This window comes from Hydra vulgaris, chromosome 14 (assembly GCF_038396675.1).
Source record: "Hydra vulgaris chromosome 14, alternate assembly HydraT2T_AEP".
Classification (NCBI taxonomy): domain Eukaryota; kingdom Metazoa; phylum Cnidaria; class Hydrozoa; order Anthoathecata; family Hydridae; genus Hydra; species Hydra vulgaris.
This window is the reverse complement of record NC_088933.1, coordinates 1,720,661-1,734,177: the sequence shown is the minus strand read 5'-3', so window position 1 is coordinate 1,734,177 and position 13,517 is coordinate 1,720,661. Positions and strand designations below refer to the sequence as shown.

At 30.2% G+C, this 13,517-nt stretch overlaps 2 protein-coding genes and 1 pseudogene across 5 annotated transcripts in view; all 3 read right to left on the bottom strand.

Annotated features, from left to right (window-relative positions):
• The window catches only part of LOC136090455 (uncharacterized), a 63,439-nt gene extending 50,821 nt beyond the window's left edge, over positions 1-12,618 (bottom strand). Inside the window, exon 1 of one of the 4 annotated variants that reach the window (XM_065817133.1) lies at positions 12,292-12,618. In XM_065817133.1, coding sequence (XP_065673205.1) covers positions 12,292-12,535 — 244 coding nt within the window. In that variant the 5' untranslated portion in view covers positions 12,536-12,618. The remainder of the gene's footprint in view (positions 1-12,291) is intronic. The other 3 variants (XM_065817132.1, XM_065817134.1, XM_065817135.1) reach the window with 3 other exon arrangements.
• Positions 3,128-6,391, bottom strand: LOC136090561 (uncharacterized). Its single transcript, XM_065817350.1, has 2 exons — positions 6,079-6,391; positions 3,128-5,981 (listed from the first exon to the last, which is right to left on the bottom strand). The coding sequence occupies exon 2, from the start codon at positions 5,244-5,246 to the stop codon at positions 4,050-4,052; it is 1,197 nt and encodes a 398-aa protein (XP_065673422.1). The 5' UTR covers positions 5,247-5,981; positions 6,079-6,391; the 3' UTR covers positions 3,128-4,049.
• Positions 7,830-10,013, bottom strand: LOC136090722 (uncharacterized; annotated as a pseudogene).
• Positions 12,619-13,517: the final 899 nt, after the last annotated feature.

Below are 13,517 nucleotides of genomic sequence, written 5' to 3'. Positions count from 1 at the left end.
TGAATCCTTCCGTATATCATGGTATAAAAGTTGTCCTTGATGGAAAACACTCTTCTTCATATCCTGTAATTTTAGGGGTTCCTCAAGGTTCTATCCTAGGCCCTATACTCATTTTAATTTACATTAACCATCTTCCAGATATTCTTAAATCTAAGGTAGCATTGTTCCCTAATGATACTACCATTTATTCTTGTCTTGATAAGAAGCCAACACTCTCTAATTGCTTAGAGGGGGCATTCAAGCTTGAAAAGGATCTCACTTCTGCTTCAGCACTTCAGATAAAGCTCAATGTTTTTAAGCCAATAGTTATTGCAATAATTTAGATCTTCATATATTTATGAACAGTGATGTACTCGATGAGTCATCTACCTTTCATCTTCTAGGATTAACTTTTACTAACAATATTTCTTGGAAACCATATATCAAATCCATTGCAAAATTAGCATCTGCTAAGGTTGCATCTCTTTATTGCGCTTGACACTTTCTTACTCTGAAATCTATTCTTTATCTCTATAAATCTCAAATCTGTCCTTGTATGGAATACCGTTGCCATATCTGGGGGTGGATCTTCCAATGATACTCTCTCTTTTAGACAAGGTGCAATATCGCATTGTAAACATAGTTAGACCTACTCTTGCAGCCAACCTCCTACCAAAATTGCATTGTAGTATTGTTGCTTATCATTCTCTGTCCTACAAATACTATAATAAGCACTGCTCTGAAGAGCTAGTGTCTCTTGTGTCATCTATTAAAGTTCATTTTCGTGTTACTCGTCATTCAATTAAGTCTCATCCTTTTTCAGTGACTGTTCCTAAATGCTCCAAAATCTCTTACTTGTCTAGTTTTTTCCTTGAACATAAGTTGTTTGGTATTTGCTTCCTTCATCTTGCTTTCCTGATTCATATAATTTGCAATCCCTTAGTTCATCTGTCAATCGTTACCTTGCTCTACAATCTTCATCTTTTCTCTTCCAGTAGCTTCCACCTCTAATAGTAGTTGCTTGCAGCCTTGTTGGAAGCAAAGATATTGAAAAAAAATCTTTGCAAATTTTTGATTAAATATAAACGTTTAAATACAAACGATTAAATATAAACGATTAAATATAAACGTTACCGAATAAGATGCAAGTGTCAGATTAGAATATTGTCAATTTAATTTAAGCAGGACATAATTACAAATGTAATTTCCTAGCTTTTTAGTTAGCTAAGTCAATGATGATATCATTCAATTTCCTCATAATGTTACTTTTAATGCTCTTAAGTGCCAGTTTCTAGAAAGATTGAGGTACTCAGCCTTTTTTTGATTAAATTCAATTAAGGAAACAACCTTTCTATCAAGCAGTTTGCTATCAATACACAAGGTTAATGAAGAGTGCAATCTTGGCATTAGGGAACTCTTCATGCACACTTTTCTTGTGTTTATGAGAAAACGTTAAATTTTTCATGTGCAAGTCTATTCTTTCCTTATTAAAAAAACACCTTTACAAACTCTTTAAATTGCACTCATTATACAAAGAAGGATGAATTTAAACTGCAGCAAACTTGTCTCCAGCTGACCTGACACTCCAAGAATCGAGTTCTATCAACTTAACGAAGCCAAAGAGAGATAATACATATAATCATATATTCTCCCGTTAAGAGAAGTTAAGCAAAACCATAAGGTAAGGCAAAACCATAAAGGTTAAGGAAACCCATTTTAATCAATCACTGAAAGTAAGCTCTCAACACTATATTTCTTGGAAGGTGATATTTGAGCAGAAGGTGATATTTGAGCAGAATGTCCGCAGTCTGAGTGAGTTAGCTGCACATTTTGAATTATTAACAAGCAATCAAATGCTTTTTGTGCCAACTACCTTTATATTTTTATCCTTATCCTTTTTTTTGTTATCGTTATCCTTTTCACTAATATTCTTTAAAGCATTTAAGCACATTAAAAGATAAATACAAAAACACATAACAGACAAAAGATACTAAACTTAGATATTAGACAAACAAAAAACATAACTTACAAAAAAAACTACGCAAAAAAACTTCAGCTTTGTTGATTAAATCCTTAGTTAAACTAATTGTATATTAGTTTCAATGACTTGAAACTTATATATTATTTCATAACCAAATTTACATATGTTATGATTATTTTATTATATATAATTTTTCTTTATTTATTTTCTTGTTTTTTCCTTTAAAAAAAAAGTTTGCTGTTTGCCAGGTTATTGTATATCAATAAGATAGAGCATGTTTTTATTCATAATTACTCATAATTTTTTATGTAAATTATTTTTATTTATTGTTTAATTATCATTTAAATAATAATAGTTTAATATTATTATTCAATTAGAATGTTGTTTAACAAATAAGTAACTAGGTTTAAGACAGGTATTTAGGAAGAAAAGCTTAAAACTGATTTCCCTATTATATATGGGGCCCCCTTATATGTGGGGCCTCATGATTGACCCTAAAAAACCCTAATGTAAATTTGACACTGTATATTTTAGAGAAAATGAGAAAATACTTTTTGAAGCTAATTGACAAACACTTTCTTAACACAAACAAGCTGCGTAAAGGTTTTAACAGGAACACACAGTTAGCTAAAGTTGTATGCCAAGTGTAAAATCTATTATAAATTTGCACAACAAATACACTTTAAGCAACAATACAAACGCTAATCAAGAAAATTGCCACTGATTTAATAAATATTTATGTACATTGTTCAATAAATAACAACGAACATTGTATATGGGGCGATTCCACATGAAAACATCCAATTTTTTTTTGAAAATGCAACCCGAAGTCTCAGAATTTGCTGATTTTTGCACCACCCAAAGACTTTAATAAGTTATGAACATCCCCAAAATTTTATCATCTAATTCTAACCCGTTCCAAAGATATAGCTATTTTAACTTTGACATGAACCATCAAAATTCCGCCATTTTGTAAAATGGTTTTGGACATAGTCTCTGTTAGATTTGAGTTGGAAAGCTTAAAATTTGTACCTATACATATTTTGGGCCAAGGAATCCAATGAAACAACTTAAAATATTTAAAAAGGAACATAACACCTAAAATTTAAACGATTATCACAATTGTACTGGGGCGAGTCCAATCACAAAAATGCCAATGTAGCTCGATTTTTTTTTTTTTTTTTTTTAGAAGTTATCCTGAATAGTTAAGTTATAGTTATTACAAAGAATTGTAGAGTGGTCTTTTCTAAAACAGAAAAAAAAACATGGTCAAATCTACTTAAATTTATTACTTAAAAGACAGTTATTTTGATAAATCAAAAGAGATAAAAAAGGTGGTAACTTGACAGTTTTGTAACTGAAACAGTTTTGACTATATCCAACTGTTCATGTAGTTGTTGTTGACTTGTTGTTTCTGTTTCCTTTGTAATTTTTTAAAATCTGATCCTAAAATATTAAAGTTTAAAAAGGGGGAGAATTATATTAATAAAGATGTATGTTGCAAATTATTTTTTTTTCAGAAGTTGTATTGAATAGTTTAGTTGGAGTTATTACTATCTATAGAAGTATCTGATTCTGGTCTTTACTAAAACAGAAATAAAAACATCGTCAAATATACTTAAATGTATTAATTATAAAACATTATTTTCATTTTTATCAAACAAAGACAAAAACTTCAAAAGAAATAAAAACTCTAAGACAAATAGAGCACTTGAAAAGAAGGTCAAGAAATAAAAGTAATATGAATATTTAATAACTAAAAACTAAAAAAATTAAAATTTATTAGTTATAGTGTTATAATCAATCACATCAATGTTATATGTTCGCCCTGATCTTGTTGTTGGGACATTGATTATTACAATTAAACTCAACAATGGTACCCAACAGATATCATCTCTCTGAGGCCAAATGAAGCTTTGAGAAGGCCCGTGAGGGTGCATAAACTTCATTTGAATATCATTTGTTGTAATATCTATCTCTGTAACCATGCCTACCCACCAAAAGGAATCGTACTTGCATGCAACAAAATCATTTAGATTTGGTACAATTACAGCATCAGACATTGCTGCTTTTGACAGTATAAATCTGTCTACACCTTGATGCTCGCTTGTTCGTTTAAAACTAATTTCAAAATTTGAAATGGGTATGTAATGGTGGTAACTACTGGTCCCTGGAACAGTTTTGCCTGTTTTAAATCGCTCTTTAGTTGCTGTCGCCTTGCTGATACTGTTTCTTTGGTAATTTTATAAAATATGATTGTGTTTATATTGGCGATGCAAAACTCAAGCATATCATCAACTGTCAATATTTGGTTCTCCGATGGTCTTTGTAAACTTGCTCTTGCTGTTGTCCTTTTAATGGTACCACCTATGCCGTCACAAGGGGATTTTCCATGGCTGGTTGCAAAAAATACCCATTCAGCTGTAATCTCGAAATCTTCCTTATGGTGGCATAGATTTATAAAGTTTTTATAATTTTTATAATGAGCAGAACATCCATCTGAAAAATAATAAATTTTATTAATATCCACTAAATATTCTTTAATGTACTCTACAATTTTCTTTTGAAATTCATACGCAAAGCATGTATCATGGTCATTGTCATCACTTAAAAAACAGAACGACTTATGCTGAATATTTGGTTTAAAAATTTCCTTAAAATATATAACAACTGGATGTAATGTACATTGATGTTTATTCCAATGGTAACTTTGTATTTTATCCTGTATTACAAATTGATAGTTCTCAGCAAAATCTGCCAGTATAATACATTCATTTTTACCTAAACTATTTTTAAGCTCTTTCAAATAGCGAATTTGGCATTTAGCAATATATGAATGTGAAGTTAGTTGATTAATGTGAGAAACAACTAGTTCTTTATATTCAAATAAGCTAGCTGTCTGAGTAACTAATTGTGATCTATCAGTACTTTCCCATTGATTAAATTGAATTTCTTCTTCTTCGTCAATTTCACTTAATTCCTCATCTAAAAATTCCTTTAAGTTATCAAAACCTGGACATTTGGCACATCTATGAATCATGCATTCATTATTGCTTGTGTCACATACTAATTTTGACATTAAATCTTTGTATGTAACATTCCATAGGATAGCATTTACAAGCAGTATTGAGTTTTGATGGTGAATACAAACACATACACAGTGTGTACCGCTTGGTCCCACACTAATACACCATTTTGGACGCAAACTACAAAACTTTGAAAATCCGATTTTAAAATTAGGGTATTTACTTTTAAAATCAATATAAAGTTCATGAAGGTTGCACATCAATAATCTTTTTTGTTGTGGAGGACCACCTTTAACTTAAACACAATCTTTTTTACCAGGCATAATTCTAAAATATTCATCTTGTTGAAAAAAATCTTGAACCAAAGCTGTAAGAAAGTCAGGTATATTATGGCCTATTTTTTTATCAGGTATAGCAAAAACCCCATTTTCACTTTTAAGTTTTCTAGCACGACGTATAAGATGTTCAGAAACTTCAAAGTATTCTGAAGCATATTTTCTAGACCAAGATTCAGGTGTAAGAGTTAATATTTGAATTTTTCTTTTTAATGGCTCAACTTTAAGTTTTTCTTTCATTAAAGTTTTCAATTGATCAAGATCATTTGCTTTTTTTTTTATCTGTATCATGACAGGAAAAAGTTGAAGCTACACTAAAGTTATCTATATTTAATCCATAAGCCATTGCTACTCCTTCTTCCATTTTTGTGTAGGCTTTGGCTAATTTTCGTTTTGCTGTTACAACTCAGTGATGCTTTGCGACACCATGAACTTTAATTGGTGGGACTCCAATTAATATTAAAGAGTTGTCTAACTGTTGTTTATCATCGTTGACAAATGCTACATCACCATCAATTTCACACTCCATTGCATTATCAGAAACTTCATCACAATTTGAAAGAAATTTAACACATGAGCGGCAAAATTTTCATCCTGGTATACAGTCTAGATTTTTAGATTTAAGATTACGAGCCAATTCAAGAGATATGGTTGTTTGACCTAAAATAAAATCATTAATTTTTAATAAACATTCTCTGTTTCTAAATGTAAATATTAGACTATATATATATATATATATATATATATATATATATACCTTTAACCTTCTTTTTGTGTCTTTTTAAAACATCGCAACACTTATCATTCTTTAATAGAAATATTGGGCCTAAAACCTGCTCATGATGATAACAAATAGTCTTTATCTCTTTGTATGATGTAGTCTCAAGCAAGCCAGACCTCCAAATATAAGTATCTTGAAAATCTTTTTCTAGATTACAAAAATCTTTAAAACCTTTTTTTCGTACAAAATATATTTTGTGGCAGTCATCATTTAAAGCTTTTCCGAATCCACAAGATTCCATTTTATCAATATTCTATTATTTATTATCCCTAAAAAAAAATTATAATTTATTCAATTCATGCATGTGGTCAAGGTTGTTCAGGATTAGAAAAGTTTATGTCATTAATGAAAATTCATATTTATAAACATTCCTAAATTTAAATTCCTAAAAAATTATAAAACTGCTAAGGAAACAGAAACAACAAGTCAACAACAACTACATGAACAGTTGGATATAGTCAAAACTGTTTCAGTTACAAAACTGTCAAGTTACCACCTTTTTTATCTCTTTTGATTTATCAAAATAACTGTCTTTTAAGTAATAAATTTAAGTAGATTTGACCATGTTTTTTTTTCTGTTTTAGAAAAGACCACTCTACAATTCTTTGTAATAACTATAACTTTACTATTTAGGATAACTTCTAAAAAAAATCGAGCTACATCGGCATTTTTGTGATTGGACTCGCCCCAGTGCAATTGTGATAAACAATTCAATTTTGGGTGTTATGTTCTTTTTTAAATATTTTAAGTTATTTCATTGGATTCCTTGGCCCAAAATATGTATAGGTACAAATTTTCAGCTTTCCAACTCACATCTAACAGAGATGTCCAAAACCATTTTACAAAATGGCGGATTTTTGATGATTCATGTCAAAGTTAAAATAGCTATATCTTTGGAACGAGTTGGAATAACTTAATAACATAACTTATTAAAATCTTTGAGTGGTGCAAAAATCAGCAAATTCTGAGACTTAGGGTTGCATGCCCTGGATGTTTTCACGTGGAATTGCCCTATGATGAGACTAAAACCTTCCACTAGCCATAAGTACTCTTGGTAATCTCTCCTAATAAAATCGTAATCTCTCCTAATAAAAAGCCTTATATTGGTTTAAGTGAGAACCCATTTAAATTAAGATATGCTAATCACGTTAAATATTTAAACATCTCCAAATACAAAATTGATACTGAGCTCTCAAAGCAGGTATGGAAGTTAAAAGAAGCTAATTTAGATCCTATAATTAAGTTGAAAATTATCTGTCGCTGTAAAGCATACAATCCCAAACTAAATCTTGCAAACTGATCATTAGAGAAGAACGAACCAGAGACTGGCAGTTGCACTTCATGAATTCCGTCATGACGGAATCACCAATTTGAGATATTTTCCACATTTATGTTATAAAAATAAAAAAACTGTAATGTGCATATTGTTATTCTATATGATAGATGTGTTTGTCACACATTGGCCTGAAATACTTCTAATACCAAAAAACTATAAATACATAATAATCATATAATATTTATAATAATAAAATGTGTGACAGAATCACCAATTTATGGACTAGCATTTTATGGTATATTATTTTAGTAACACATTTTAGTAACACTTTCTCAAGAACTGCAGCAACTTCTGTAGCAGTCATCTTCCCACTAATAATATAACACACTAATTATAGTTACATAGTGTTATGGATAGGAGAAATGTGATCTTAAAGTTAAAGATACACCAACAAAAATAAAAAAATGGGGAATCTTTATTTACGACATATGTCTTATTCATACCTATTACACGTACCATGTTTATTACAAATCAAAAACTACCTTTATATTAAATAATTATTTAACAATTATAAAATCTGCCTTGGAACACATGATCTACAAAGTTCTTTCCAGATATAAGTTTGTGTTATTTATACCTATGAGTACTTGTTAGTGCAACTTTAAATTAAGGCGATGAAATTACCAAAAAATATAACAATATTTAACTATATTACTACTTAGTAAATTACCGCAAATCGAAGATTTCTTGTCTTGCCTTGAAATCGAAGCTTAAGGAATAATACTGACAGCATCCACAGTCAGTGACATAGAACCAGCATCCACAATCGGTGGCGTAGAAATAAAATCCATGCTAGGTGTTATAGAAGTTGAGGCTGGAGAGATTTTCTGTGAGTTTCTGTTATAGTTTCAATCATAACATGCTATTTTACATTCACAGCATTTGTATACATCTTACACTTAACGCTGTTCTGTTGCGGAATAACACATTGAACAGTTTGTGTACCTGAAACAGCCAACACATCACTCCACAAAAGATTAGCATTCAGCTCATTGCATTTGGTTTCAATTTCATTAGGTGAAATGACAGTAACATTTATATTGCTCTGTACAGATTTAACAGAAGCAGCAAATGATAAAGCATTTCATATTACGAACTTTCTGGATATCACTTGATGATGGGCAACTCGTTTCGCATTGCCACCTAGCGTATCATTTGGCCCTGACTGGTTGCAATCATTTGATCATTTCCCATGACTGGTTGCAAAGTAATTCCACTGTAGCTGTAGATCAGAAACTTCCTTCAATTTTATAAACAGAATAAATACAAATTTACTTTTGTACTGACTACTTGGTCCATCGGTCCGTATCTGCACAGTATCAACTGTGGGTAAAGACAGTTTGATAAACTCGAGAATTTTTGCAGTATATGCGGCGACCGAATGTTTTTCATGATCACGACAGTCTGAGACAAATATTTTTGAAAATATTTCAGAGCTATGCTAAATCATAATCGTGTACACTGTTATTTGTTTTTGTTTCCAGTGTACTGACTGGATCTTGTCCTGAAAAGTCGCAGTATAGTTTTCTGCGAAATCCATCTGCAAGATACAAGATGTACTGTCAGGCAACTGTGCGTCAGTTTTCTGTGATTCGTAAGATATCGCTTGTTAACGATATATGTAAACATGTTGTAGAAAAGCAATAAGCTGAGAAAAGATCAAATCAATTGCACCTTGAACACTACCTTCCTGAAACTCTTTTACTAAATAACTATCATTGTCCTGATTCCACTGATACCAGGTCACTGAATCAACTGTATTCTCAAGTTTACTGGTGAAATTTTCAGTAAAAAGACAAAAATCTTTGCACATACCGCATTTGTTAAACATGCAAGCTTCTTGCTGTGAATTACATACACAATTTGATACAAATTCATCTAAATACGCCGGAAATATTTGTGGATATTGAGGATGTAAACAGTCCAGTAACAAAATAATATTGCTATGGTATTTGCATCCGCATAGGTATTGTGGCATATCACTGGTTAAAAGTACGTTCTTTGGACGCATCGAGGCAAACTTGGATTTTCCGATAATGTAATTTGGAAATTCAGATTTAAAAGTCTGATATGCTTCAGCATACGTCATTGCAAGATGGCGTTTTTGCATTTTAAATTTGCCGCCATTTGAATAAACTGTAATGACATCTGCCTTTTCAGGCATGACTCGTGATATACTATCATTATTATAAAAGTTAGTAACGCATTAGTAATCTGCTGTTGTCACTGATGAAGGACCCTTTACTTCAATATTCAAAATATCACTGGCCATTTTTCGAATTATGGCTGCTTTTTTTTGAGGACTTTTGGGAAGTGCGTTTTCGACTTTCCTCCTTGCTTTTCCAAAGGGCGATAACAACTTGTAGGGAAATTCATTTTCGATTGCAGTAAGAGGTGTAGCCAAGGAACGAGATTTATTAACACGCCATTTACAAGTGGCCAGCTTTGCTCGCTTTTAAAAATCAGCTGCCTCTTCATCGTCCCTTGCTGAGCGCTGTTTCTTCTTCCGTAAACAATCCTTTGTTCTAGCGGCTTTGAGCATAGCAGAATTTTCTTTAACTTTTGCACGGTGCATTATGCCACCAAAGAGTGCCGCAAAGACAGCGGTCTTTCGGCAGCACTCTTTGGTGGCATATTGTTTTAATTAATAATTAATAAACTACATCTACAATAGAAAATTGATGCACCGTAGTTGTAAAGAACAATCTTAATAGTAGATATATTTATTCGCAAATAATATAAAGGTAAAACATTAAAAAACTCCCTACAAATTAAGCATGTAAAATTGAAGTTAAAAGTGTGTGATTCCCTCACGATTTTGCGTGATTCTGTCACGATATTGTGTGATTGCTTCACGCACATTAAACATTCATTCACAAAAACAATATATTCATTATTCATACAATTTATTCCAAATTTTAAATATTAAGATATTATGCAGTTATTTACTTTGATGTTTGCCAGAAACAGTAATAAAATAAAGTTTTGTAATTATTTCGTGGCGGAAATCACAGAAAATCAATGAAATACAATATCGATTTAAATTCAATAAAATTATTAAATTTACCTAATAGTTTCTAATAACTAATTTTACATATTTACTGTACAACATTTCTTCTTTAAAATGATACCATTCTTACCTGTTGATGTATTTTATAACATTAAATAATTAAAGATATATTGTAGTTGCATTTTCTACAAAAAATTCCCAGGCAATTTGTAAACATACCTCGGTTTCACTAATTACCATAAACATTAATTAGCGAACTTATTTATTCATTTATTTAATATTTTCTTGTGATTAGGTACATATTAAAGCTAATTACACCATAAATTTACTGTAAAAAATTAGTTTATAAAATCAAGATAAGGTTACAATTTTTGTGGAATTCATCACTTACATTGTGTACGTCAAATATAACCACATTTTCATGTGTCAGCTCACTTGCCTTATACAAAATCCGCTCATTTGTACTTACAACAAATCATGTTGCTTTAACCCTGAATGTCTCCAGAAGAATATTCAAAATTTATAGATGATGGGTATATTACTATTTGCCAAACACATATATTTTAGGCTAGCATTTGGACTGACATGACCATAGAGCAGATACTTATGAGATCAATAAAGACATCAGGTAAGCTTATACATGAAAGAGGTTTAACCAACAGTGTAACAGCCCTCAGAATTAGGGTCAGCATTTGGCAATGCTGATCTAATTGCCAACCTAGAAGTGTTTAAGGTCAGCAAAAAACTGCTGATCTTGTTTCTATGCTTTATGGTAAAACATTTGTATAAACTTTTTGCTGACCTGATGCTGATCTCAGATTAAGGTTAGCAAATTATTGCTGATCTCAATTTTTCTTAACTCTGAGGTTTGGTATTATTTCTCAGTGGATTCTCAGTATGCCCGAGGTTCAACTATTGCAACAGGTATTGAAGATTTTTGCAGTGTCACTTTTAAATTGTCAAAGCAACAAAATTGAACTGTATGATTCGAGGCAAGCATGTGACTTTCAACACCCCTACATGTTTATTGAATGGATAAAAGACCATGAACCATTTTGTGCAACCTGACCTGAAAAAATCTCTCTTTTTAACGGTTTAGTGGGTGATGATAAAATTAACTGTGATGGGGCAGTTGTTGCACATCAATGTGGCTTTATGCAAAGTTGTTGATGTATTTAACATGCCAGATGACAATCAAAACACAAAATAAAATTGCTCATGCTGGAGAACAATTTTTCCTAGTATTATATGAATCAAAAATTTTGCTTGATGAATTCCATTACTATGAGTATCTTTGCAGTGTAGCATCAAAACCAGTTCACAAAACCTTTTATTAAGTTGTGTTACCTCCAACAATTTCTGGAGCTAAGCAACAATCTTTCTGTGCCTACAATCAAGTACAACAATGGCGCAGTCTTAAATTGGATCCACTGAAATGGATTTGAAAAATAATAGTATCAAATCTCTTCCCAACATCAAACCCTCAACAGCCAGCTTCAAAAAATTTGTTACATCCTGTAACTGCAAAACTGGATGCAATAGGAAGTTGTAGTGAAAAAAGGTAAATATAGTCTTATGAACAATTTAATAATGATAGCAATTAAAAAACCTTTTGCAAAAAAAATATATTCCTGTAGTAGTTGATTTGCAATGACTGAAAACAGCTTTTATTTGTATTTAGGTGGTTCAAATCGCTCATTAATGTGTGGGTCATGCCATGGAGTAAATTGCTTAAATCCTGTAAACTTTTAATAAATAAAGTAAATAAACTAACGCAATTTTTTTTAAATAAAAAATCGTTTGTAGTTAGATATTATAATAATTTTTATACTGTTAAACTCACCTTGAAAATATTTGACTAGGTCAATCTTACCAATACTTTTCAGTGTCTCAACAAAATTATCATAGTTGTTAACCCCTAGATAACCAGAGCGTTCCAAGGTCTGAATTAATTCAATCGGATCTTCAATATTTTCAAGAACACTATCACCAATATCTGAATAATAATATTTGATTGCTTTAACATCATTCTTTAACAATTCTTTTGCAACCTTCAACATAATGTTTTTATGTTTTTTTTTTCCCATTTCTATAAATTAGTTTCTATAATATTAAATTTTAATTAGTATTGATAATTAATCATTATTTAAATACTAAATAAAATTTTAAATAGTATTCAATATAATAATTTATTTTTAAACAAATTTAAAAAAAAATAATTTTAATTATTATTCACGACTATCGCCATGCATAGATTTGAAAATGTTTGACTAGGTCAATCCTACAAATACTTTTCAGTGTCTCAACAAAATTATCATAGTTTTTAACCCCTAGATAACCAAAGCGCTCTAGAGTTTTAATTAATTGAATTGGATATTTAATATTTTCAAGAACACCATCACCAATATCTGAATAATAATAATTGATTGCTTCAACATCTTTCTTTAACAATTCGTCTGCAACCTTTAACATAATTTTTTCATGTTTTTTTTTCCAATTTCTATACATTAATTTATAAATAATTAATTTTAATTATTATTGATAATTAATAATAACTTAAATATTATATAAAATTTTAAATAATATTTAATATAAAATTATTATTGTCATGCATAGATTGATTAATAATAAAATTGATAAAACAACTAAACTTCTTTTTAATAACTAAAAACAAAATTAATAAAACAGCAAAACAGCAGTACAACTAAAGTAAATAAAAACAATCTCTTTTACACTGCATGCTTATAAAATTACATTAATTGCCAAAAGTATTCCCATTAAATAATGTTCAGCAGTGGTATTTTATAAGAAAACCATATGTAAGCAATTACACACATACAACTATAACATTGTCATATTACTATAATAATAAAAATAAAAAGCATCATTTAGTAACTATCATACAAAAACTATCAAGAAAAAATTAATATTATCCAAAAAAAAAATTAAAAATAAAGTATATTATTGAATAAAAAAAATGAAAAATTGAAATACTTAATAAAACTTCAAACATTAACTTAACTTAATTTATGAGTTTACTTAACAAAGCCAAATTATATATAATTGATT

Bases quoted from the DNA above. Each gene is read 5' to 3' on its own strand.
- LOC136090561 (XM_065817350.1), bottom strand. From the start codon at position 5,246: ATGTGCAACCTTCATGAACTTTATATTGATTTTAAAAGTAAATACCCT.